The sequence below is a fragment of the Prionailurus bengalensis genome, chromosome B3 (assembly GCF_016509475.1).
Source record: "Prionailurus bengalensis isolate Pbe53 chromosome B3, Fcat_Pben_1.1_paternal_pri, whole genome shotgun sequence".
Taxonomy (NCBI): Eukaryota; Metazoa; Chordata; class Mammalia; order Carnivora; family Felidae; genus Prionailurus; species Prionailurus bengalensis.
The window spans coordinates 18,332,135-18,357,858 of NC_057355.1; the positions used below are offsets into that span (position 1 = coordinate 18,332,135).

The window sequence follows — 25,724 nt, forward strand, 5'->3', positions numbered from 1 at the left end:
CTTGTGTTTGTCCTTCTTGGTGTAATACACTTCTATTTAACAAGTAAACTTTGTATTAAAGTATAAAGAAAAGAACACAAGTCCTAAGTGTGGCTGAGTGAATTATTGCAAAAAGTACATGGCCATGTAGCCAGCATATCCCAGTGCACCACCACCACAGAAACTCTCTCTGTCATGTCTCCCCAAGTCATTACCTCTCTGCCCCACTAACCTAACTTCTGACACATAGATTTATTATGCTTGTTGAGTTTATGTGAGCAGCATGTGTTCCTTTGTGCAACATCATGTTTGTGAAATTAATGTTATTGTTGCATGTCATGTAGATATATTTGGTACATTTTCATTAACAAATAATATTCCATTGTGTGGATAGACCACAACCTATATTCTTATTTTTTCTATTGTAAATGGACTTTGGGGTTGTTTTCTATTTTGAGACTATTATGAAGAGTGCTCTTTTGATTAGTCTTATGTGTGTCTTTGGTACACATGAACATTTGGGTATATTCCGAGGTGTACAGGTTAAGTCAGAGTATACCTGTGATCAGCTCTAATAGCAAGAGTTTTCTAAAGTGATTGTGCTGATTTATAATTTACACTAATGGTGTGTGAAAGTTTCAGCTGCCCTAAATCTTCACCAATACTAGTTTTTATCCCTTTCCTTTTAGCTATTATGGTAGGTGAGCAAAAGTAACATTTCAATTTTAAGTTTCTGTGATTTTTGATGAAGTTGATCACTTTTTCATATTTTTTATGAAAAGATGTTTACTGTTTACTTCATTTTTTCCCCCTGGTGGGCTACCTGACTATATTTTTCTTATTAATTAGCATACATTCTGTGTATAATATGATGTGAGCGTTTTGTTCATTATGTACATTACAAGTAACTTCTCTCATACCATGGCTTGCCTTTTCACTTTTTCATTTTTCTTTTAATGTTGTCCAGTTTGCCTTCCTTTTTTTCCTTTATGGTTAATGCTGTTTGTGTTATGCTGAAGAAATATTTACTTATCACAAGGCCATGATGATTTTCTTCCTATGCTTTTTTCTGTTTTTTACCTTTTATGTTTTGGATCTGTTACCCATTTGGAATTTATTTTTGTGTGTGATTTGAGGTTTGGGGGTCAAGATTTGTTTTCCTGATGGATATTCAGCTGACCCAGTACAGTTTATTGCAAAAACCATCTTTTCTTCACTGCTTGCCTTTGTCATGAATCAAGTAATCATACACATGTGGGGCTGTTTCTTTGGAGAAATATCTATTCAAATCTTTGCCCAATTTTGCTTTTTATGGAGTTACATCATCTTCGTTCTGAAAAGCTGTTTTCATTGGTTATAGATTTCTAGGTGGACAGTTAATAGTCTCTTGATACTTTAAAGCAATTGTCTTTTAACTTCTATCACTTACATCAATTTCTTTGGAGAGACCAGCTTTCAGTAACCAACCCCCCCCACCCCACTTTTTTCAAGATAATGCATTTTCCCCCCTCTGGTTACTTTTAAGATTTTTACTTTTTCGTGGGTAGTAAATTTTTTATTGTGCTGTCTTCAAATATTTTTTGTGCTGGATTCTTTCCTCCTCTGGGATTCCAGTTACATGTAACTTAGTCCTTTTGACTATGTCTCATATATTTTTTATGCTTTTTTTCTCCTAGAATTCTTACTCTTTTTCTCTGTCCTTCCCCCTGAGTGTCTTGTAGCGAATGGCCTGTTTTGTAGTAATCTGTTTTCTGTGCTCTAGTAATCTTTTACTTAATTTTTTTAAAAATTAGCTATTAAAACACCTAGTAACAATTTCTAGTATTATGTTTTCAATTATAGAATTTCTTTTTGTTTTTCTTTTTACAGATTTCAGGTCTCTGGTGAAATGGCCCATCTTTTCATGTATTTTATCCAGTTTCCACTATTTTTTGGAAAATACTAATCATAGAGTTTTTTTGTCTGCTAATTCCTATATCTGGATTACCTGTAGCGTCATATGTGATCCCCTTTTCTCTTTGTTTTCAAATATATGGTCATTTTTTCTGACATGTCTTAATGGTTTTTCATGAGCTATTAGACACTGTATATGAAAGATATAGATATTCATTATTATGGTACTTTCTTGCAGAAATGATTTAACCTTCCCTCTTACCATTGAAATTAGGTACTGAGTATCTTAGACCAACTAGAGATTGACCTGAGTGGAAGCTAGGCTGCAGTTTTGAATGAAGCTTTTGGTTGCCCTTAAAGGAGGCTACTTTTGTGAGTAGTCTTTCAAAGCTTTCAACATTGATACCAGTGTGTTCTTGGGGCCCAGTCCTTGGAGCATTTCTTAAATTTCTTGTTTTCTCAGCATTGGAAGATTACAGAAAACTCCACTCTACTTTTTTGAGGCTTTCTGCTTTTCTTTTTAACCTCCTACCCCATGCAGCCTCAGAGTGACCACCTCAGCTTCTACTCCTCCCTTCTCACTAGTTTATTGACCCCTGGAGTCTTCAGTTTTGTGTTTTCAAAACCTAGGACAAAAGCTCTGTATCAGAGCTCTGTATCCACTGTGCAAACAAAGGCTGGAAGCTTAGTTGCCCTGTACCCAGCATCTGTAAAGGCCGGTAGGGGAAAAGCTGCCACAGAACACCGTTTTACATCAGGCAGGTTCTCACCCCTCTAGAATCTTGGCATCGTAAATCCTTCTTCCTTCAGCAGCTTTCCAGGGTCTTTAAACAGATCTCTTTTGTATTTTATTTTGTTTATGTGGTATATCTCAGTGAGTTCTTTGGTCTTCTACCAGTTGCTCCATCTTACCTAAAAGCAGATTTGTCAATTTCTTTCTGTATTTTATTAGTTTAATATGTACTGTTTTATATATTTTGAGACATTTCATTAGGCTCATACATATTTAGAATTGTTCTACCTTCTTGGTCAATTTTTCAATATATTCTGTATGGTCAATGTTTCAATATATTCTCAATATATTGTCTATTCTCAGTGAGGCATGCTCATCTTAAATCTACGTTGTTTTACGTTAATACAGCTACACCTTTCTTTTAGCTAATATTTTCTTGATATGGTCTAGTTCTCTGCATTTGCTTTCAGCCTTACTGTGTCCTTATGCTTTATCTGTATATTTTATAAGTAGCATATGGCTGGATTTTTTTAAATCTAGTCTGCATATTTCTTGACTTGCCAGTGTACTTGGATTTTATTCTTTGGTATTGTTTGTATATGTAGACTATTTTATACCATGTTAACTGACTTTAATTTGTTAGAGGGCCTCAGGCATCAAAAATGTCACCATCATATCACTCCTTGTATCCTTCAAGAACTCCTCAGATTATAGCTTTACACTGAGTCCCCCAAGGAACAGAACATTGGAAGATCTACTTTCTCTAGATGGAAATCTACGAACCCTGCAGGTTTTGATTAAGAATGGTTGGGAAATCAGTGCCAAAGGTTAATCCATTCCTGCCTGTGTTTTTTTGACTCTCCTCTTAAACAGTGCTTCTGTGATGCTCTGATGTTACTCTAGAGGACATTTGTTTGCACCAGCACTGCTGCCAATCCCTGTTATGAAGTGGCAGGCATTGAGTGTCCCAGGAACGAAGAGGAGAGTTACAAGGCTGAACCACAGCTGTTCTTTTTAAAATTTGTCTTCTTATAACCCTACGGGGGGTTTCTTATTCAGGGTACTGGCCTCCACACATGACATTCCTGCACCGCCCCACCCCCCCCAGCCACCAAGTACATATTCCAGCATAATATGGGGTTTCTGACACTTTTCTCCACTATTCCTTATGATTCATAATACTTTTAGTTCCACTGGGTTAATTCCGAGGGAGGTAGATCCTGTATCAACGTGTTCTCAGAAATCTGAATTGACAATTTTTTATATTGTTAAAATTAGTAGTTGTATTCTGTTCTGTAATCCTAATTTCCACAGTTATTTAATTGTAGTTCTAAATAGAAAGGATTCATTGATTATCACTGGTCCTTTACTGTGGCTTTTGCATTCTTTTGTTGTTTTAATCTGTTTCCTGGTTTATGGATTCATTTAGAGAATTTTTTAGCACCACTCAGTGCCATGTGGCATTTTAGAAGCTGAGTATGCAGCATTGAACAAAACTGAAAAAAATCCAGTGTCTTTCAATTTATATTTTACTTAGATGACTGGACTTTTTCAGCAAGGAGTTCTATTTTGTTTTTTCTTCCAAAAAGAGCTTATAGGTGCTATACTTCCTGAGTACTTTTATGTTGAGAGTGTTTGTTGCTTTATACTTGAAATATGACTTGGGTAGGTATAATGAATTCTAGGACCCCATTGCTTTTCCCTAGAACGTTGCAGAGATGATTTCAAGGTATTCAGCTTTGAGCTTTGCCAGTATCAGACTGAGTATGTATTTCTCTTCTCCTAACAAGTGACTTGACATTTAGTAACTTAACTATGCCATGAGTTTTGATTATTTATCATTTGTGTGTGCATGGAAATTATGTGCCTTTTCAATATTTTGGTTGTTTTGTTTTCTTTCATTTGGTATGGCTATACTTTTTTTTGTTTTGTTTTTTTTGGAGAGAGCTCAGGAGCTAGAAGAGGCAGGGGAGAGGGTGGTGTGGAGAGGGAGGGAGAGTATATATCTTAAGCAGGCACCACGTTCAGTGAGGAGGAGCCTGATGTGGGGCTTAATCCTATGACCCTGGGATCGTGACCTCAGCCAAAACCAAGAGTCAGATGCTTAATAGACTAATCCATCCAGTAGTGAATCACTACAGTGTAGTGATTCACCAGTTCCGTATATTACTCAGTACTAATCAAGAAAAGTGTACTCTTATCTTTTTTTTTTTTTAATGTTTATTTATTTTTGAGGAGAGAGAGACAGATTGTGAGCATAGGAGGGGTAGAGAGAGAAGGAGACACAGGATCTGAAGCAGGCTCCAGGCTCTGAGCTGTCGGCACAGAGCCTGATGTGGGGCTCTAACTTACAAACCATGAGATCATGACCTGAGCCAAAGTTGGACGCTTAACTGACTGAGCCACCCAGGTGCTCCAAAGTGTACTCTTATCTTAATCCCTTTCACCTGTTTCACTCATTCCGTGCCCCCCCCCCCCCAGCCCCCGCTGGTGACCACCTCCCCGCTGGTGACCATCTGTTCTCTATAGTTAAGAGCCTGTTTTTTGGTTTGTCTCTCTTTTTTTCTTTTGTTGTTTTTTGTTGTTGTTGTTGTTGTTGTTAAATTTTTTCTTTGTTAAATTCTACATGTGAATGAAATCATATGGTATTTGTCTTTCCCTGACTGGCTTATTTCGTTTAGAAATATACTTTCTAGATCCATCCACATTGTTGCAAATGGCCAGATTTCATTCTTTTTTCATGGCAGAATAATATTCCATTGTATACATATACCAAACCTTCTTTATCCATTCATCAATCACTTGGGCTGCTTCCATAGTTTGTAAATATTGCTGCAGTAAACATAGGAGTGCATATATCCCTTCCCCTTTGAATTAGTGTTTTTGTATTCTTTGGGTAAATACACCAATAGTGTGATTATTGGATTTTAGGGTAGTTCTGTTTGTAGTTTTCTGAGGACCCTCCATACTGTCTTCCACAGTGACTGCACCAGTTTGTATTTCCACCAAGAGTGCATGAGGGTTCTTTATTTCCCCCCATGTTCTTGCCAATGCTTGTTGTTTCTTGCATTTTTTATTTTAGCCATTTTGATATCTGTGAGGTGATTATCTTATGGTGATTTTGATTTGCATTTCCCTGATGATGAGTGATGTTGAGCATCTTTTCACGTGTCTGTTGGCCATCTGAATGTGTTCTTTGGAGAAATGTTTGTTCATGTCTTTTGCCTATTTTTTAATTGGAGTATTTGTTTTTTGGGTGTTGAGTTGTAAAAGTTCTTTGTATATTTTGGATATTAACCCTTTATCGGATATGTCATTTGCAAATATCTCCTCCCATTTGGTAGGTTGTCTTTTAGTTTTGTCAGTTGCTTCCTTTGCTATGCAGAAAGTTTTTATTTCTTCCAATAGTCCCAATATTTATTTCTCCCAATATGTCCCAATAGTTTATTTTTGCTTTTATTTCTCTTGCCTCAGGAGACATATTTAGAAGGATGTTGCTATGACCAGTGTCAGAGAAAGGCACATGCAAAAGAATGAAACTGGACCACTTTCTTAGACCATACACACACAAAAAAACTCAAAATGGATTAAGGACCTAAATGTGAGATGTGAAACTATAAAAATCCTAGAAGAGAGCACAGGCAGTAATTTCTCTAACATGGTTTTATTTTTAAACAAATATTTTTTCTTTTCCAATTGTTCTGTGCTTTTTTAGTATTTATTATCTGTTGACCATATCCAACATCTTTATTCATTTTAATGTTTTATTTCTGTTTCAATTCTTTGAATTTCCTTACTGTGGTTTTTATCTGTCATGATTTTTTTTTTTTTCCCTGATTCTTTTCTGAGTGATACTGGCTTACTTTTTAGGTCATTATGCTATCTCTTACCTTTAGCAATGATCTTAGGTACAAACTAGCAAAGGAGACTTCTCTCTCTTTTTTTTTTTTTTTTTTTTTTGGTTTTACATCCCCTAATATTCTGTACTTAAAACAGGGTCTTTATTGGTTTTCTTCCCTCACTTCTTTCAAGATCTTACCTCACTTTTGAATCTTACAGCACTAATCAAAGGATCTTTGGCTAGACCTTCACAGGGCTGTGACATTGTTACTTTTGTGAAGAATCTCATTTGTATTTAAATTTCTCCAGTTTGGCAGATAAAAATTTATGCTTTGGAGGCCTTACTTTTTCCTTAAAGAAAACCCATAGTTGGTTGGTCGGTCATTCATTCATTCATTCATTCATTCATGTTTTTAGTGACTTACAAGAGGAGTAAACATGGTTTCATTCTTCCATTTCGAATTGAAAATAAATATTTCTCTTGAACTTAAAATAACAAATTTGTCCTTTTAATGAAATTTCGATCTTCAGCTTAAAAATAGCACTTGTCTTGGAATAATAAATTAAATATTAAATTGTAATTAGGTAGTCTGTATTCTCTAAGTAGCTGAATTTTAGGTTATGTTACCTGCTTCATGTGAAATTTATGAGCTGAAATGTAGCTGTATTGCCACATTACTAATTAACAGTATACTTATTAGGAGACTGATACTCACTTTTAGATGTATTGTAAAGCTGAATTGAGAAGGAAAATCCCTGCATGACAACCAAAAACTTGTAACTGCAAACTCTAAAGTAGGGGCAAAATATATTTTCTTGCTTTGTATCTTGTTATTTTGGTACAATCTAATCTCCTAGGCAGAATGGTTTTACCTTAAAAAGTAATCAGTATCCTTTCCTTCTTTTTCCTGTTTTCTCCCACTGAATTCCATTTTCTTTTTGTTAGCTCCCAAAATCTATTTGTAAAAACAGATATTTCAATAGATGTTGAGATTTTTTTTTATCCAACTTGTAATTTGTGTTTCATGCTGAGAATTTGAAAATATCAAATGTAGGCCAGTATTCAAAAATAGTTCATAAAAATTATTTTGGATATGTGGTACAACTTTCATATAAATAAGTACCACACAGGCTGGATTGTTTTGGCTAATTAAATTTTCTTTTTTTTTTTTTTTTAATTTTTTTTTTTTTTTCAACGTTTATTTTTTTGGGACAGAGAGAGACAGAGCATGAATGGGGGAGGGGCAGAGAGAGAGGGAGACACAGAATCGGAAACAGGCTCCAGGCTCTGAGCCATCAGCCCAGAGCCTGACGCGGGGCTCGAACTCATGGGCCGCGAGATCGTGACCTGGCTGAAGTCGGACGCTTAACCGACTGCGCCACCCAGGCGCCCCGCTAATTAAATTTTCTAGTCAAATGAAAGTTTTAATAAAAAAAACTTTCAGGGCGCCTGCATGGCTCAGTCTGTTGAACTCAGGTGAGACTTGGCTCAGGTCATGATCACATGGTTTATGGGTTTGGGCCCTGTGTTGGGTTCTGTGCTGACATCTCAGAGCCTGGGGCCTGCCTCATATTCTGTGTCTGCCTTTCTCTCTGCCCCTCCCTCGCTCATGCTCTCTCAAAAATGAATAAACGTTAAAAAAAATTCAAATTAAAAAAAACCTTTTTCTCAACCCTGATTTCAGTCAGCTCACTAGCAAACAGGATATTTCTGTGGTTATGTCGTATGTGGTGCTTTGTGCTTTGTATACGGAAAAATACAAAGGAAATACAAGGTTTTAAGAATTTTAAGGAGATCAGATCTCTATAAAATTAGGAGAGTAAAGTAGTTAAATACTAAGACGTGTAGATAGAAAATTCATTTGATGTTCCCAAAAGGAAGAAAACAGACACCTTGCCTAAATTTAATGAAAACTTTTATACTACATTTTAATTTTTTCATGCTACATAGGAAATGAAATTTATTGAAAAATAAGGAACATCTTTGAATTGTACAGTGAAATGCATTTTCATTGTTGCTTCTCTTTTACATGTATACATTATAGCTGTAATGTAATAGTGTAGTCAATTAATTTTATGCCTGTGACAAAAGTTTGTGGTGGAAACAGTTACTTTCCATTGTGTTAGAGATCCTCAGCTTCTTCACTAGCTGTTGTAATGATTGATTCTAAGTCTAGATCAATGATTAGACAAAGTTCATAGGACAAAAAACGTATCATAGGTATTGATGAAGAGAGAAAATTGTTTCACAATTCTAAAGACTATTTAAAGGTACCCTTATGGACTTTTATTTTTTTTTACCCATTTTTAAAATAAACTTTTTTTAAGAGCAATTTTAGATTTACAGAAAAATTGAACAGAAAGTAGAGAGTTTGCATATACTTTGTGTTCCCGCAAGTATACAGCCTCGCCCCCTCCCTGCCCTCAACATCCCACACCAGCGTATGGTACATTTGTTAAATCGTTAAACCTTCACTGACACACCATCATTGCCCAAGATCCATGGGTTTAACTTTAAGGTTCACTCTCGGTGTTGTACACTCTTGTACGGTCTGTGGGGTTTTGATGAATGTATAATGGCATGCATCCACCATTATAATATCATACAGAATAGTTTCACTGTTTTAAAAATCTTCTACAGAACTCAACATGTCCATGCCTTCCTCCTGCTAACCCCTGAAAACTACTCATCTCTTTATTGACCATAGTTTTGCCTTTTCCAGAATTTCATATAGTTCAAATCATGTGGTATGTAGTCTTTTCAAATTGTCTTCTTCCATTAGTAATGATACATTTAAGGTTCCTGTGTGTCATTTCTTGGCTTGATTCTAAGGACTGAATAATATTCCATTGTCTAGATGTACCACAGTTTGTTAATCCATTCATCTAATGAAGGACATTTTGGTTGCTTCCACCTTTTTGCAATTACGAATTAAAAGTTGCTATAAACATCCATTTGTAGGTTTTCATATGGGCAGAAGTTTTTCAACTCATTTGGGTAAATACCAGAGTGAGATTTTTGGGTTGTATGGTAAGAGTATGTTTAGTTGTGTAAGAAACTGGCAGTCTGTTCTCCAAAGTGGCTGTACCATTTTGTTTTCCCACCATCAGTGACTGAGTGTTCCTATTTTTCCACATCTTTGCCAGAGTTTAGTGTTGTTGGTGTTTTTGATTATCAGCATTTTAGTAAGGCATGTTGTAGTATCTCATTGTTAAATTTGCAGTTCCTTAATGCCATGTGATATTGAGCATCTTTTCATATGCTTTTATACCATCTGTATGATCCTTTTCATTTAGGTATCTATTCATGTCTTTTGCTCATTTTTAAATTGGGTTATTTAAAAAAAATTTTTTTTTGAACGTTTATTCAGTTTTGAGAGACAGAGACAGAGCACAAGTGGGGGAGGGGCAGAGAAAGAGGAAGACACAGAATATGAAGCAGGCTCAGGCTCTGAGCTGTCAGCACAGAACCCGACAGGGGCTTGAACTCCAGAACAGCAAGATCATGACGTGAGCTAAAGTTGGCTGCTTAACCAACTGAGCCATCCAGGCACCCCTAAATTGGGTTGTTTTTAAATGTTGAACCAGCCATGTATACCTGGGCTAAATCCCACATGGATGTGATATATAGTTACATTCTATTTGTTAATATTTTGTGGAGTGTTTTTACATCTGTGGTTCATAAGAGCTGTTGGCCTGTAGTTTTATTTTCTTGTAATGTCTGTCTGTTTTGGTATTAGAGTAGTCTTGGCTTCATAGAATAGGTTAGGAAGTGTTCCCTCTGCTTCTGTCTTCTGGAAGAGATTGTAAAGTATTGGTATGATTCCTTAAATGTTTAGTAGAATTCACCAGTGAATCCAGCTTAGCCTGACTAGAGGCTTATCAATTCTATTGATTTCTCCCCCACCCCTCTGCCAAAGAATCATGGTGAGATTTTGTTGATTTTTTTTCCCCTCTTGATTTATTTTCAAGTTTTAATTGATTTCTGCTCCAATTTTTATTATTTCTTTTGCTTTCTTTGGATTTAATTTACTCGCTTTTCTAATTTCTTAAGGTGGTAGCTTACATTATTGATTTTAGATCTTTCTTCTTTCATAGTTTATGGATCTAATACTAAGAATTTCCCTCTAAGCACTGCTTTCACTGCATCCCAAAACTTAAGTTGTATTTTCATTTTCATTTACTTCAAAATAGCTTTTAATTTCTCTTGAGATTTCTTCTTTGACCTATGTGTTATTTAAAATTACGCTGCTTAATCTGTAAGTATTTGGGGATTTTCCAGCCAGCTTTTAGTTACTGATTTGTTATTTCATTGTCATCTGAGAATATATAACGTGTGATTTCTATTCTTGTAACTTTGTTAAGGTGTTTTATGGCCCACAATGCGGTCTATCTTAGTGAATATTCCATGTGAGTTTGAGAGTAATTATATTGTTATTGGATGAAGTTGATGTCCATTATATTCAATTGATTGATGATGCTGTTGAGTTCAGTTATGTCCTTACTGATTTTCTGTCTGTTGGAACTGATATCCAACATTTCTGATAGTGATGTGTTGAAGTTTCCTCCTATGATACTAAATTTATATTTCCTTGAAGTTTTATCATTTTGCCTCATATATCCTGATGCTTTGTTGTTAGGATTGTATGCTTTAAGGATTGTTTTGTTTTCTGGAGAATTGACTCCTTTATCATTGGTTAGCCTTTATTTATTTTTGATAATTTCCCTTGTTCTGAGATCTGCTCTGATGGAAATTAATGTAGCTGTTAGTTTTGATTGGTACTAGCAAAGTATATCTTCCTTTATTTTTAATCTATATATGTCTTTTATTGAAAGTGGGTTTTTTTGTAGACAGCATGTAATTACTGTTTTTGATACATTGACAATCTGTTTTTTAGCTGGTGTATTTAGACCATTGACTTTTAAAGTGATTGTTGATGTAGTTGGATTAATAACTACCACATATGTGTTCTACTAGTTGACTTTGCTCTTTGTTCCTATTTTGTTTACACTCTTTGCTTTTTGTGTTTTGGGGTTTTTTTTCGTTTGTTTTTTGTTTGTTTGTTTTTTGGTTTTTTCTTTTGTTTGTTTTTTTTTGAGAGAGAGAGAGCATGAGCGAATAGGGGAGGGCAGAGAGGGAGAGGGAGAAAGAGAACCTTAAGTAGGCTCCATGCCCAGTACAGAGAGGCCTGACTCAGGGCTCAGTCTCACATGAGGTTATGACCTAAGCTGAAACCAAGAGGTGGACACTTAACCAACTGAGCCACCCAGGCGCCCCTTTGTGGTTTTAATTAAGTATTTTATAAGCTTCCATTTTGCTTTCTTTGAACTTAGCAAATCAGTTATACTTTTCTTTCCTTCTTTTTCTTTTTTTTTTTTTGTAGTTGCCCTAGAGTTTGCAATATAAATTTGCAACTAATCCAAATCTACTTCAGGTTAACACTTCACAGATACAGCTTCACATGTGGGTAGTACAGTGACCTTATAATAACAAGTATTCCTAATTCCTCCTTTCCATTCCTTATGTCATTGCTATAATTCATTCCACAATAATCATCTAATACGTTGTTGCTATTATTTTGAACAAACTTATGTTAGGTCAATTAAGAATAACAAAAAGTAAAAGTTTTTAATTTATCTTCCCTTATTCCTTCTTTGATATTCTTTATGTAGATTGACATTTCTGATTATAGGGTACTCCTTCTCTTTGAAGAATTTCTTTTAACATTTCATGTAAGGCAGAGCTACAGACAGTGAGTTCCTTCAAAAATTTTTTTTTTTTTTTTTGGTCTGAGAAAGTCTTTATTTCTTTTAAAGTATAATTTCTCAAGATACAGAATTTGGGGTTGGTGGGGTTTTTTTCCCCTTACCACAGTATATATCACTTCATTGTCTTATCCCTTACATTGTTTCTGAGGAGAAATTGGATGTAATTCTTATATTTGTGCTTCTGTAGGTAAGGTGTTTTTTTCCTCTGGCTTCTTTCAAGACTATTTATTTATGATTTTCTGTAGTTTATATATAATATACCTACATGTAGTTTTGGGGGGTTTATGTAGGTTGTTTTGGGGGCTGTGTGGCATTTCTTCCTGGATCTGTGGTTTGCTGTGTGACATTAATTTGGGGGAAATTCTTGGATGTTATTGCTTCAGATATTGCTTTCTTTCTCTTTCTACCCCTTCTGGTATTCACGTTACACATATATATTTTAGTTGTGCCATAGTTCTTTAGATATCCTGTTCTTTTTTTTTTTTTTTTTTTTTAGCCTTTGGTTTGTTTGATTTTCACTTTTGGAAGTTTCTGTAGACTTATCTGCAAACTTAGAGATACTTTCTTTAATCAATTTCCAGCCTGCTAATGAACCCATTGAAGATATTCTTCATTTCTGTTAGTGTTTTTTGTCATCATCATGTAAAAAAAAAATGTTTTTCAGAATTTCCATCTTTCTAGTTACATTACCCACACATTCTTGCATAATGTCTACTTTTTCCATTAGAGTACTTTCCTTGGCCTGTTGATCATAGTTATTTTGTATTGCTGGTCTGATAATCCCAATATTCTTGCTATATCTGAATGCTTCTGATGTTTGCCCTGTCTCTTCAGACTATTTTTTTGCCATTTAGTATGCCTTGTAATCTTTTGTTGAAGCTAGACATTATGTACTGGGTAAAAGGAATTATAGTAAAAAGGCCTTTAGTAATGTAGTGAGATATGGGGAGAGGGGAAGTGTTCTGTAGTCTTACGATTAGGTCAGTCTTCTAGTGAACCTGTGCCTGTGGACTCTGAACTTTATAAGTGTTTCTCAGTCCCTGCACCCCATCTTTAGGTGGGATAGAATGGATTGACTATTTCCCTTTGCTCACATTAAAGGCTAGAGAGAATTGGAGTTGGATATTTCTTTTTCCCCCAGGTCAGTTGGACTCTGATAATACCCTTGTAAGTTAGGCTCTGATAAAATATTTTGTCTTGAAGGGAGGCCTCTGAAGAATAGAATGTTCTGGCATATTTCAAAATGGCTACTTTTTCCACTCCCTGCTGGAAGCACAAGGGGATTTTTCTCTGATCTTTACTGTGAGAACCTAATAAGTGTAAAATCCACAAAAGTGTATGCATGCCCCCCAAGCCTAGACCCCACCTGGAGTTTTTTCGTTTTTAAAAAAATTTTTTTAATGTTTATTTATTTTTGAGAAAGAGAAACCGTGCGAGCAAGGGAGGGGCAGAGAGAGAGGGAGACACAGAATCCGAAGCAGGCTCGAGGCTCAGAGCTGTCAGCACAGAGCCTGATGTGGGGCTCGAACTCATGAACTGTGAGATCATGACCTGAGCCAAAGTTGGATGCTTAACTGACTGAGGCACCCACCCCATCCCTGCCTGGATTTTTTAACTTTTATGTTTGTCTACACTGAGCCTCCAGCAATACATCAATTATAGTTCACGTTTTCCTACCTTGGTACTGGTTTTTGTGAAGGTTTCTTGTGTGGCTCTGGCAGTTTATGACTTTCAGTGTCTGCCTGTCTGTCTCCAATTTGGGGGGCACAAGTTGCTCTGTGACCCCAATTCTCTGAGGGATCTAAGAAGAGTTGTTGATTTTCAGTTTATTCAGTTTGTTCACACGAATAACACAGAGACTAAATAACGTGCTACTAAACAATGAGTAGGTCAACAAAGATTTCTAAGAGAAAATAAAAAAAAAATACATGGAGATAAATGAAAATGAAAGCACAATGATCCAAAATCTTTGGGATGAAGCAAAAGCTGTTCTAAGAGGGGAGTTTGTAGCAATAAAGGAAGAAGCAAGAAAAATCTCAAACAACACACCCTTGCCCCTAGAGGATCTAGGGGGAAACAAGCAAACAAACAAACAACAACAACAAAAAAAACCTCAAAGCCAGTAGAAGGAAGGAAATAATAAGGATTAGAGCAGAAATAAAGACTAAAAATATAATAGAAAAGATTAAAGAAATCAGGAGCTGGTTGTTTGAAAAGATCAACAGAATTGATAACCTTTAGTCAGACTCATCAAGAAGAAAAAGAAGACTCAAATAAATGAGAAATGAAGGAGGAGAAATAAACTGGCACTTCAGAAAACAAAAGATTATAAGATAATTTATGAAGACTTATATGCCAACAAATTGGACAACCCAGAAGAAATGGTTAAATTCCTAGAAACATATAATGTACCAAGCTAATACAGGAAGAAATAGATTGATTACTAGCAATGAAATTAAACCAGTAATCAAAAACTCCCAACAAACAAAAGTCTAGGACCAGATGGCTTCACAGGTGAATTCTACCAAACATGTAGAGTTAATACTTATTCTCTTCAAATCATTTCAAAAATAGAAGAGGAAGTAAAACTTCTAAATTCATGCTATGAAGCCAGCATTACCCTGATACCAAAACCAAATAAAGACAATACAAAAAAAAGCAAACAACAGACCAGTATCTCTGATGAACACAGGTGCAAAAATCCTGAACAAAATCTTAGCAAACAAAATTCAACAATACATTAAAAAGAAATCATTTACCATGATCAAGTGGGATATATTCCAGGTTGCAAGAGTGGTTCCAATGGGTCATATTCACAAATCAATTAATGTGATATCTTATATTACCAAGAGAAAGGTAAAAACCATATGATTATCTCAGTAGATGAAGAAAAGGGATTTGACAAAGTGCAACATCCATTCATGATAAAAACTTGCAACAAAGTAGGCCTAGAGGGAACATACCTCAACATAATAAAGACAGTATATGAAAAACCCATACCTAACCTCATACTCAGTGATGATAAACTGAGCGCTTTTCCTCTAAGATCAGGAACAAGACAAGAATGTCCACTCTTCCATTCTCACCACTTCTATTCAACTTAGAACTGGAAGTCTTAGCCACAGCAATCAGACAAGGAAAAGAAATAAAAGTCATCTAAATTGGTAAGGAAGAAGTAAAGCTGTCCCTATTTGTAGATGATATGGTATACTATATGTAGAGAACGTTAAAGGCTCCACTGAAAACTTACTAGATCTGATAAATGAATTCAGTCAGGTCACAGGGTATAAGATTAATATACAGAAATCTGTTATATTTGTATATACAAATACTGAAGTAGCAGAAAGAGAAATTAAGAAAAACAATCCCACTTAAAATGGCACTAAAAATAATAAAGTACCTAGCAATAAACTTACCCAAGGGGGTGAAAGACCTGTACTCTGAAAACCATAATACATTGATGAAGGAAATTGAAGATGACATAAATATAAAGATATTTTATGTTCATCGATTTGAAGAACAAAAATTGTTAAAAATGTCCATACTACCCAAAGCAGTCTAGAGATTTAATGTAATTCCTTTCTAAATAACATTTTTCATAGAACCAGAACAAATAATCTTAAAATTTGTATGGAACCACAAAAGACTCCAGATAGTCAAAACAATCTTGAAAAAGAACAAAGCTGGAGATATCACAGTCCCAGATTTCAAGATATACTACAAAAGTGTAGTAATAAAAAACAGTGTGGTATTGGCACTAAAACAAACACATAGATCAATGGCACAGAATAGAGAGCCCAGAAGAAAACTCACACTTAATATGGTCAGTTAATCTACAACAGAAGAGGCAAGAATATACAATGGGGAGAAGACAGTCTCTTCAACAGATGGTGCTGGGAAAACAGCTACATGCAAAAGAATGAAAGTGGCCCACTTTCTTAAACCATACACAAAATTAAATTCAAAATGGATTAAAGATCTAAATGTGAGACTCAAAACCATAAAACTCCTAAAAGAAAACATAGACAGTGATTTCTTTGAAATCAATTATAGACAGATTTGTAGGTGTTTCCTAGGGCAAGGGAAACAAAAGTAAAAATAAACTATTGAGACTGTGTCAAAATATAAAGCTTTTGCACAGCAAAGGAAACCATCAACAAAATGACAAGGTAACCTACTGAATGGGAGAAGATATTTGCAAATGATATATCCAGTGAGGGGTTCATATCCAAAATACATAAAGAACTTATACAAATCAGTACTTAAAACAACAATCAATCTGATTTAAAAATGGGCAGAGGTCCTGAATAGACATTTTCCCAAGGAAGACTTAGAGATGGCCAACAGACACATGGAAAGATACTCAACATCACTGATTATCAGGGTAATACAAATCAAAACCACATGAGAGATCACCTGTTAGAATGGCTAGAATCAAAAAGATCAGAAAAAAGTGATAATGAGTATATGGAGAAAAAGGAACCCTTGTGCACTGTTGGTGGGAATGCAAATTGGTACAGGCACTGTGGAAAACAGTGTAGAGGCTGCTCAGAAAATTAAAAATAGAACTACCCTGTGATCCAAGAATAACACTACTGGGTATGTACCCAAAGAAAGCAAAATCACTAATTTACAAAACTATATGTACCCCTGTGTTTATTACAGCATTAATAGCCAAGATAAGGAAGCAACCCAGGTGTCCACCGACTAATGAATGGATAAAGAAGATACATGGCACAGCACAGAACCTGCTTCGGATTCTCTCTCCACCCCCCACTCTGCCCCTCCTCCACTCACGCATGCTCTCTCTCCAAGTAAATATTTTTGAAAGAGGATTCTTTAAATTTGATAATGCTTAAAATAAAATTAAATATCTAACATGTTTCATGTACAGAAATTTATAAATCTGTTTCATGATATATTCAAAGTGCTGAATGGGAAAAATCTTCAGCCAAGAATACTCTATCCAAGAAGGCTGTCATTCAGAATAGAAGGAGAGATAGGTTCCCAGACAAACACAAACTAAAGGAGTTTGTAACCACTAAACCAGCGCTGCAAGAAATATTAAAGGGGACTCTTTAAGTGCAAAAAAGAGACCAAAAATGACAAGATGAGAAAGGATCAGAGAACTCCAGAAACCACGACAAAACAAGTAATGAAAACAAAGATTCGAAATTTTGGGAGGAATTCTTAGTAATCAAGGTCATGGGGGCTGCATAAATCTTGATTCTTCCAACATAATTTCCAAAAAAATCAATACAGAAAAGCGTAAAAAACAATTCAAATTATACAAAACCTATATATAGCCTTGGCATAACTAGAAAGCAAAGAATGTCCAAATTCATTTTAACTTGAAGTTGGAAAATATTACCAAGTAACAATATGCTGTTTTCTTCAAGTTCTGCAAGTCTTTGATGGAAGCAAGCATACTTTAGAAAAAACTATGTGGAAAAGAGAAGAGACTTTATGACTGTCTAAAGTTGATTTGAAATCATTACCAAAAAAGGAAAAGTCTACCCTAAGTACAAAATTCTGAAAAATACTACTTGTACATAAAACAGACCGGAGGTAAAGGGTTTAAAATTTATTCCATTCAAGGAAGAGTGGTCTTGGAAAGGTAACTGTTTGAGGGAGAAGAAGGTATAAAACAAGGCAGAGGTAATCTTTGAAAAATGCTTGTTAGATGGAAAAGAAGGGAAGTAGGAATCCATCAAATAAAAGAAGATACAGAAAGTATATATTGAATAATAGAAAATTCCTCTCCCTACTGCTGATACCCCTCAAAAGCCTTCCATTAAAGAGACCATACTGTACTCCATTAAAAGAAGAGGTGCTCTTGAGTGAAGGCTAATTAATCCACCCTCCCACTGCCAGCCCTTTCCATTGCAATTCCGTGATGTCAGCAGTTCTACCTATACAAACTGTTACAAAGAAGATGACAAAATGACAATTTACAGCTGTTCAGGTGATGAATTTGTTGCCCCCAAACAATGGAAAAGTGGAAGAAACTTGTTATATGATAACTCCCAAGCTGAAACAATTTTCTGTAAATAAGTATTTAGGAATGTGACATTAAAAAAATCATCATTCCTGGGGCTCCTGGGTGGCTCAGTCAGTTAAGCATCGGACTTCGGCTCAGGTCATGATCTTGTGGTCTGGTCTGTGAGTTTGAGCCCTGTGTGCTGACAGCTCAGAGCCTGGAGTCTGCTTCGGATTCTGTGTTTGCCTCTCTCTCTGCCCCTCCCCAACTTGCACACTGTCTCTCAAAAATGAATAAATGTTAAAAAAAATTGTTTTAATCACTCAAAATTTTCATATAGGAAGAATAGAAATGGATTTTTTAAAGACATAGATGAAACAAAGTGATTGAACTCCAGAAAGAAAAGGAAAGATAATATATCAAAGCAAAGACTAAATTACACAGTGACCATAGAAGAATAGATTGTAATGAAACCTTAGTAAGATCACTGAAGGAAAGCAGGAAAACGACTAAGTGAATGGAAATAAGTATGTTCAAGGGGTTATAGAGAAGGTGATTGTAAAGGGGGATTGGTAAGAGAGGTCCAACTTAATATAATTGCAGTTCCTGAGGAAGAGAAAGAATACCATAGGAACCAGCATAGTGGATCTCTTGCTGGTAAAATCAAAGACCATTTAAACATCAAAAGAAATGAAGATACTAATTGATTATAACTCATAGAATAAAATAACCTATGAGTTGATACTGACATGAATGAATGAATGCATAAATGGAGGAAAAGCAAACTGTCTTACAATAAAATGCAACTGGTAGTAAGTGTAGGTACAATGTATTATGAAATGAGAAAATCCCCATTTGACAACCAGCATAGTAATACTTTTTTTAGGCAAGAATCTTGAGTGGGTGCTACGATCAGTTTATTAAAGTTTGTTAAGTGAACAGGATATTTACATGGCAATTTTCATAAGATACTTATTACTTACAAGGGGGAAAATAGTAACTTTGCAAAGGAAAAAATGTGGCAGACACTGTTTTAACCAAGTTAACAATTCCAGTTAGGGGGCAAATGGATTTCATGTGCATTTTCATGTGACATATTGTGGAGAGAATATCACTTCTAAGCTGTTAGAATGCAGTCTAAACAATCAAAAAGAAACATCAAAGTCAAATTGAGAGAAAGTGCCAAGGTCCTGAAAGACAGACTAAGGAAGTATTTCAGATTAAACAGGGTGCAGTTGAATACAACATCGAATCCTGAATTGGATCCCGGAGCTAGGGAAAAAACCAAAGTCTTTTTTCCCCTATAAAAGAAATTAGTGAGATAATTGTGAAACTTGAATAAAGTTTGTAAATTAGATAATAGTGCTATATCCTTGTTTTCTGATTTTGGTAATTGTGTTTGTCCTTGTTTTTAAGAAAGTATTTGAGGGCTGGGAATGCAAGCTGGTGCAGCCACTCTGGAAAACAATATGGAGGTTCCTCAAAAAATTAAAAATAGAACTACCCTACGACCAGCAATTGCATTACTAGGTATTTATCCAGGGGGTACAGGTGTGCTGTTGTGAAGGGACACATGTACCCCAATGTTTATAGCAGCACTATCAACAATAGCCAAAGTATGGAAAGAACCCAAATGTCCATCGATGGATGAATGGATAAAGAAGATGTGATGTATATATATAATGGAGTATTACTCGGCAATCAAAAAGAATGAAATCTTGCCATTTGCAACTCCGTGGATGGAACTGGAGGGTATTATGTTAAGTGAAATTCGTCAGAGAAAGACAAATACCATATGACTTCACTCATATGAGGACTTTAAGAGGCAAAACAGATGAACATAAGGGAAGGGAAACAAAAATAATATAAAAACAGGGAGGGGGACAAAACAGAAGAGACTCATAAATATGGAGAACAAACTGAGGGTTGCTGGAGGGGTTGTTGGGAGGGAGGATGGGCTAAATGGGTAAGGGGCACTAAGGAATCTACTGAAATCATTGCTTCACTATATACTAATTTGGATGTAAATAAAAAAAATAAAATTAAGTATTATGTTGAAAAAATATATAAAACTTTAAGACTAAATCTAAAGCCACCATAGTCAAGACAATTTTCTATTGGCTAAAAGACAGATATATCAACCAATTGAACAAAATAGAGAGTTGGGAAATAGACCTACACAGATTTTGGCATTTAGGTTATGGCAAAAGTGTCAAGATAATTCAATGGGGAAAAAGGAATGTCTTTTCAATAAATGATGTTTCGTCAATTGAAAAAAAAATTAGGGGCAAAGGGACCTTATATATAACCTCTGTCTTATTTCAAAGAATTCAGGAAAAAAATTGTGTACAGGTATTTATTTAGGGAAGGAAAACATGGTAAAATGTTAACAGTTGGGGAGTTTGGTTGAAGATATATGGAAAATTTTGTACTACTTATTGAAAATTTTCTGTAAGTTTGAAATTACTTAAAAACAATAAGTTAAAGGGATGATAGAGTTTATAAGAATATAAAGTTAATTTTATATTCTCATATAAGTTGTTAGCAATAAACCAGTGTTTAAAAAATCGGCTAAGTGCTATAGATAAGATGAAAAAAGATTTTATTCATAAAACTTGAAAGTGAAATATTGATACTATAGTTTTCAACGTTATGTCTTTGGTGTCACTGAAGTAGAAGTGTGTTCTTATGCACATTTTTCTGTTGCTGAAAAAGCTCTTTTTGGCTTGGAGTAAGTTGGAGGAATAGAGAAGAGATTATTATAAATTGTCCTCCACCAACTCCTTTCTTCATCTTGAGCTCTTTGATAACTTAGAAGAAATGTTTTTGAGTAAGTATTTTTGGAAAGGAAAACAGGGACTGGCATCCTTTACTTACTGATAGTGAACTATGGAGTTTTCTTCCATCATGCTTAATGGATATTCTGAAGCAGCATTACTTGTCTCAGTCTTACTGCTGATTTGTTCATAGCTCACTTAATTTGAAAGTCTTTGACTAGAGTAAGGATTATTCTTGGAATAAATGCTTTTGCTTTGCTGATTGTCATTTTCTTCCTCTTCTTCAGTACTGGAAGTATGGAAAAAATTTTTTTCAGTGTTTTTTTTTTATTGATTTTTGAGAGCATGCAAGCAGGAGAGGGGCAGAGAAAGAGGGACAGAGGATCTGAAGCGGGCTCAGTGCTGACAGCAGTGAGTCTGGTGTGGGGTTTGAACTCACAAACCGTGAGATCAAGACTTGAGTCGAAACCAGACGCTTAACTGACTGACCCGCCCAGGTGCCCCTGGAAAAACATTTCTGACTAAACTTTGGTAAATTCAGAGTTTTAATGCAGCAAGTACATCTAGGTACATTTCAAGACATAAATGATTTAAAGTTCAGTATTTTAAAATAGTGAACTTTAATAATGGTATTCTTATATTCATTATATTCCTATAGTGATATAATACAATGCCAGGATTCTGAGACACAGTATTGCAATCAGTAATAAAAATTTTAAACTTTTTAATGACAGATATTGTGTAAACAAAGTTAATATGTAAATGAGAAATTTGGGAAAGTATTTGTAAAACCTAGTTAATATATCTGTACAAGGAGCTTTTACTTAGATAAGTAAAAAGCACATCACAATACAAAAATGATTAAAAGATAAGCAGTTTAGAGAAAGCAAATCTCAAATAACAACAAATACAAGAAAAAGATGTCTAATCACTACTAATTAGGAAAATGCATGTTAAAGAAATGAGATTTTTATTTTATATCTTTCATACTAGCAAAACAATTGTAACATTTATATGAAACAATTGTGAAGTTATTTAAAAGAATACCTTAGTATACCATTTGACTTAGAGGCATATCTACAAGATGTGGTTGAATGAGTGAAATAGAGAGTATTGGTAGAGTCCCAGTTTTATAAAATGGCTGACAAAAATCACTTCTGTGTGTATACATGTACATGTGAATATGGTTATGCAATCTTGTACAAAAATGTAGAATGAAAAACACTAAATCAGGAACATTGGTTAAGGGGATGATGTTGGTGCAAGAGAAAGTAGGGAGGCAAGCATAAAATGTTACATTCCATATATATGCATTTATATAAAGTTAATATATGTGTTTGTGCATTTATATTATAATGAGTTTTTTAAAGATTAAATAATATTTATTTTCAAAAGGTTAGGAAAGGAACCATTAGGAACATGCAGTGTGAAGTATGTTCCACAGATAGGGAAAATAACAAAATTCCTAAGGAGGAAAGTAGCTGGTAGTTAAGGAAGACACATGTGTGCACATATGTACATAAACACACACCAGTGAATTTTTTTTTTAGTTTTTTATTATATTTATTTATTTTTGAGAGACAGAGTGAGACAAAGAGTGGGGGAGGGGCAGAGAGAGAGGGAGACACAGAACCCAAAGCAGGCTCCAGGCTCTGAGCTGTCAGCACAGAGCCCAACACAGGACTCGAACCCACAAACTGCAAGATCATGACCTGAGCCAAAGTCAGACGCCTAACCAACTGAGCCACCCAGGCGCCCCACACATCAGTGAAGTTTAACGGATGTAAAGGAGAGTGAAGGGAAATAACTTTAGATAGAGAGTTTGAGGCCAGATAATTTATTTTGTTTACTTAATGAGTTTGGATATTACTTTTAATGCAGTGAAAAGCTCTGAACTTATATAATTTGATTTATGTTTCAAAAACACCACTTGGGCAGGTATGTGGCACATATATTGTAGGGTATAATAGATGAAGCAGAAAATTCAATGTAATGATTATATCAGTAATATACATGAGAGGTGATATAACTTGGCCCAGGCTGATAGTGGTGTGAATAGAAGTGAATAGATTTGAGATACGTTTTAGAGGTAGAGTCGCCACAATTTGCTGATGGATTGGATAGGGCAGATTATGGGAATAAGAAGGACCAAGGATAACTCTTACGTGTTTTTTTGGTTTTGTGTGAATGGGAGGTGGTGCCATGTGCTGAAATGGAGAAGAATATGGAAAGAGCATATTTGTTTTTAAAATCATGGAACTGGATGCAATCACCTGGCAAGGACTGTGAGGGTAAAGAGGAGAAAGGAGCCCAAATCTAAAGCTTAAAGGTACTTCAGTAAGTAGAGGTGTGGCACTTCCTTCTCATTGAAGGAAGAGGATATAGCTGTAAAGGCTGACAGGAAGCACTGAATTAGGAGGAAAATCAAGACAGTGTTGTGTCATAAAACACCTGGAGAAGAAAGTGTGAATATGGTCAACTGTGTAAAGTGCTGCTGAGGTATATGGTAAGGTAAGAACGAAAAAAGTGACCATTGGCTCTAATCACATTAATTAGGTTGCTGATGATGACATGGACAAGTCTTAGTGGAATTTGGGGAATGGAAGTCTGATTGCAGTAGTTGAGGAAAGAATAGGTAAGCGGTTGGAGATGACAACTACAGACATTTCTTTCAAACATGTTTACTGTGAAGTAGATCAAAGAGGAGGGGCAACTGGAGGGGCAGTATGGAGTCCAGGGAGATGCTAGAACATGCTTCTGTGCTTCTGGTCTTTGATCTAGTGGAGAGGAAGGACAGCTTGATGGGAGAGAATGATACTTCTGGAAAGGAATAGGAACAGAAAAGTCAGCAATAACAGCAGAGGGGTGAATGGAAAACTACAGGTGAAGTGTTTAAACTGATAGATATGATGATGGGAAGTGGTTTGAGGCAAAGTTATGAGCAGAGAGTGGACTTGAGACAGAGAAGGTGGGAAATAGTTGACTTGGAGAATGGGCTAATGAGAAACAAACCAAGTTATGATGGTTTGGCAGTGTTGAGTGTTAGCTGAGATTTATGGTCATCAGTTCAGAAACACCAGAGGGGGTGTGTGTGTGTGTGTGTGTGTGTGTGTGTGTGTGTGTGTGCGCGCGCGCGCGCGCGCGTGCGTGCATGCCTGTGTGTTCCCAGGAGTTGTCAGCTACTTGGATAAAGATACAGGGATAATTGGTGTATGTATTGGGGGTCAGTTCCTGGTTGGGGCTGTGCCAGGCAAGTATGTTCATGAGAGAAGGGTAAAGTATGTGTGTTTGTAAAGGAGTGAAAATAGTGAGGACCATGAAATCCAGAGGAAAGAAAGGACATGAGAATAGACAGTAACAAAGTGGTGAGGTAAAAATGGATTGGAGGACTGGATATAGGTTAAAGAATTTCTGGAGAAGTAATGTGAAATAGAAGAGCTAGATAGGAGGCAAAATGGAATACGTGAAGTTGAGATTTTGGAGGTGATTTTTGGTGAAAGGTATAACAGTAGGAGTGAGTTCTTGACATGTGGAAGTGGATCATTTGGAGTTGGGGAGATGTTTTTGCAGTGATATTTTACACAGATACTGAAATCACCAGAGATAAGAGTAGGGCTAGAAAGAAAAGTATCAGGTGATAGTTATCAGTGCATGAGGGGGTCATTTGGTGCCCATCACAAGGAGAATTATTTGGTGGTATAAATTTCATGGTGTGAACTTGAAAACATCTGAAGTTTTTGAAGGAGAAGGAAGGAAAAATAACTTGTAAGAGTAGGGAGCAGAAAGGATGTACCTTTCAGGCTCTTGAAAATAGTAGATATAATATTTAAAACAAACAAAAATTGGTCTCTGTTTGAGAGGACTTAAGGTGACAGGTTCCAGTTAGAAACTGGAAAAAATATTCAAAGAAGAATTTGAGGACTTTGGGGAATTTGTTCATCCCTAGGCTGTGAATTTTAAACTGGATAAGGGGTCAGTGATCAGCTGTGTCCTTCTCCGGTTCTTTGCCTTCTGCAGCAGACTGGCAGCGAAGGATAAAGGGAAACCTCCTCAGGAAACTGACTGCTCTGTCGGGAGATATAAGTTAAATGTAGGACTGTAGTCTTGTGGTACATGGGGGAGTAGAGGCTCATGTGGAGTGTGAAGCTAGGAACCTTTTTCATCTTTGGAATCTGACTCAGTATTAAAAGAGGGCTCATCTTTAGGTAGCCTGTATTCAGGTACTGCTAATGCTTTTCCTAAAAATATACCTTTTTTTTCTTGGTCTAGGTCACTTTTACAAAGAGAAAGTTTGGATTAATGAAGAAAGCCTATGAACTTAGTGTGCTCTGTGACTGTGAAATAGCACTCATCATTTTCAACAGCTCTAACAAACTGTTTCAGTATGCCAGCACTGATATGGACAAAGTTCTTCTCAAGTATACAGAATATAATGAACCTCATGAAAGCAGAACCAACTCGGATATTGTTGAGGTAACACATATCTCTAGTATGCCTGAATTGCAGTTATAATTGAATCTTCCATTTAATAACTTTAACTGTCAGATTGCTTTTCACATCCAAATTATAAATCAGTTTATATATGTAACTTACTTTTTTCTCTGAATCATTTCTTGGAATGATCTAATTATTGCTATAATAATATATACATAGATTTTTTTTTCCCTCTGAATCATTTCTTAGAAGGATCTAATTATTGCTATGTAATGACCCACTTATGCTATAAACATCCTATTTATTGAGACAAAATAAG

At 35.6% G+C, this 25,724-nt stretch overlaps 1 protein-coding gene across 1 annotated transcript in view; it reads left to right on the plus strand.

Moving 5' to 3' along the window:
* Nucleotides 1–25,724, plus strand: part of MEF2A (myocyte enhancer factor 2A) — a 165,434-nt gene that overhangs the window by 75,233 nt on the left and 64,477 nt on the right. The window contains 1 exon segment of the mRNA XM_043554788.1: nucleotides 25,241–25,444. Within this exon segment, the coding sequence (XP_043410723.1) occupies nucleotides 25,241–25,444 (204 nt within the window).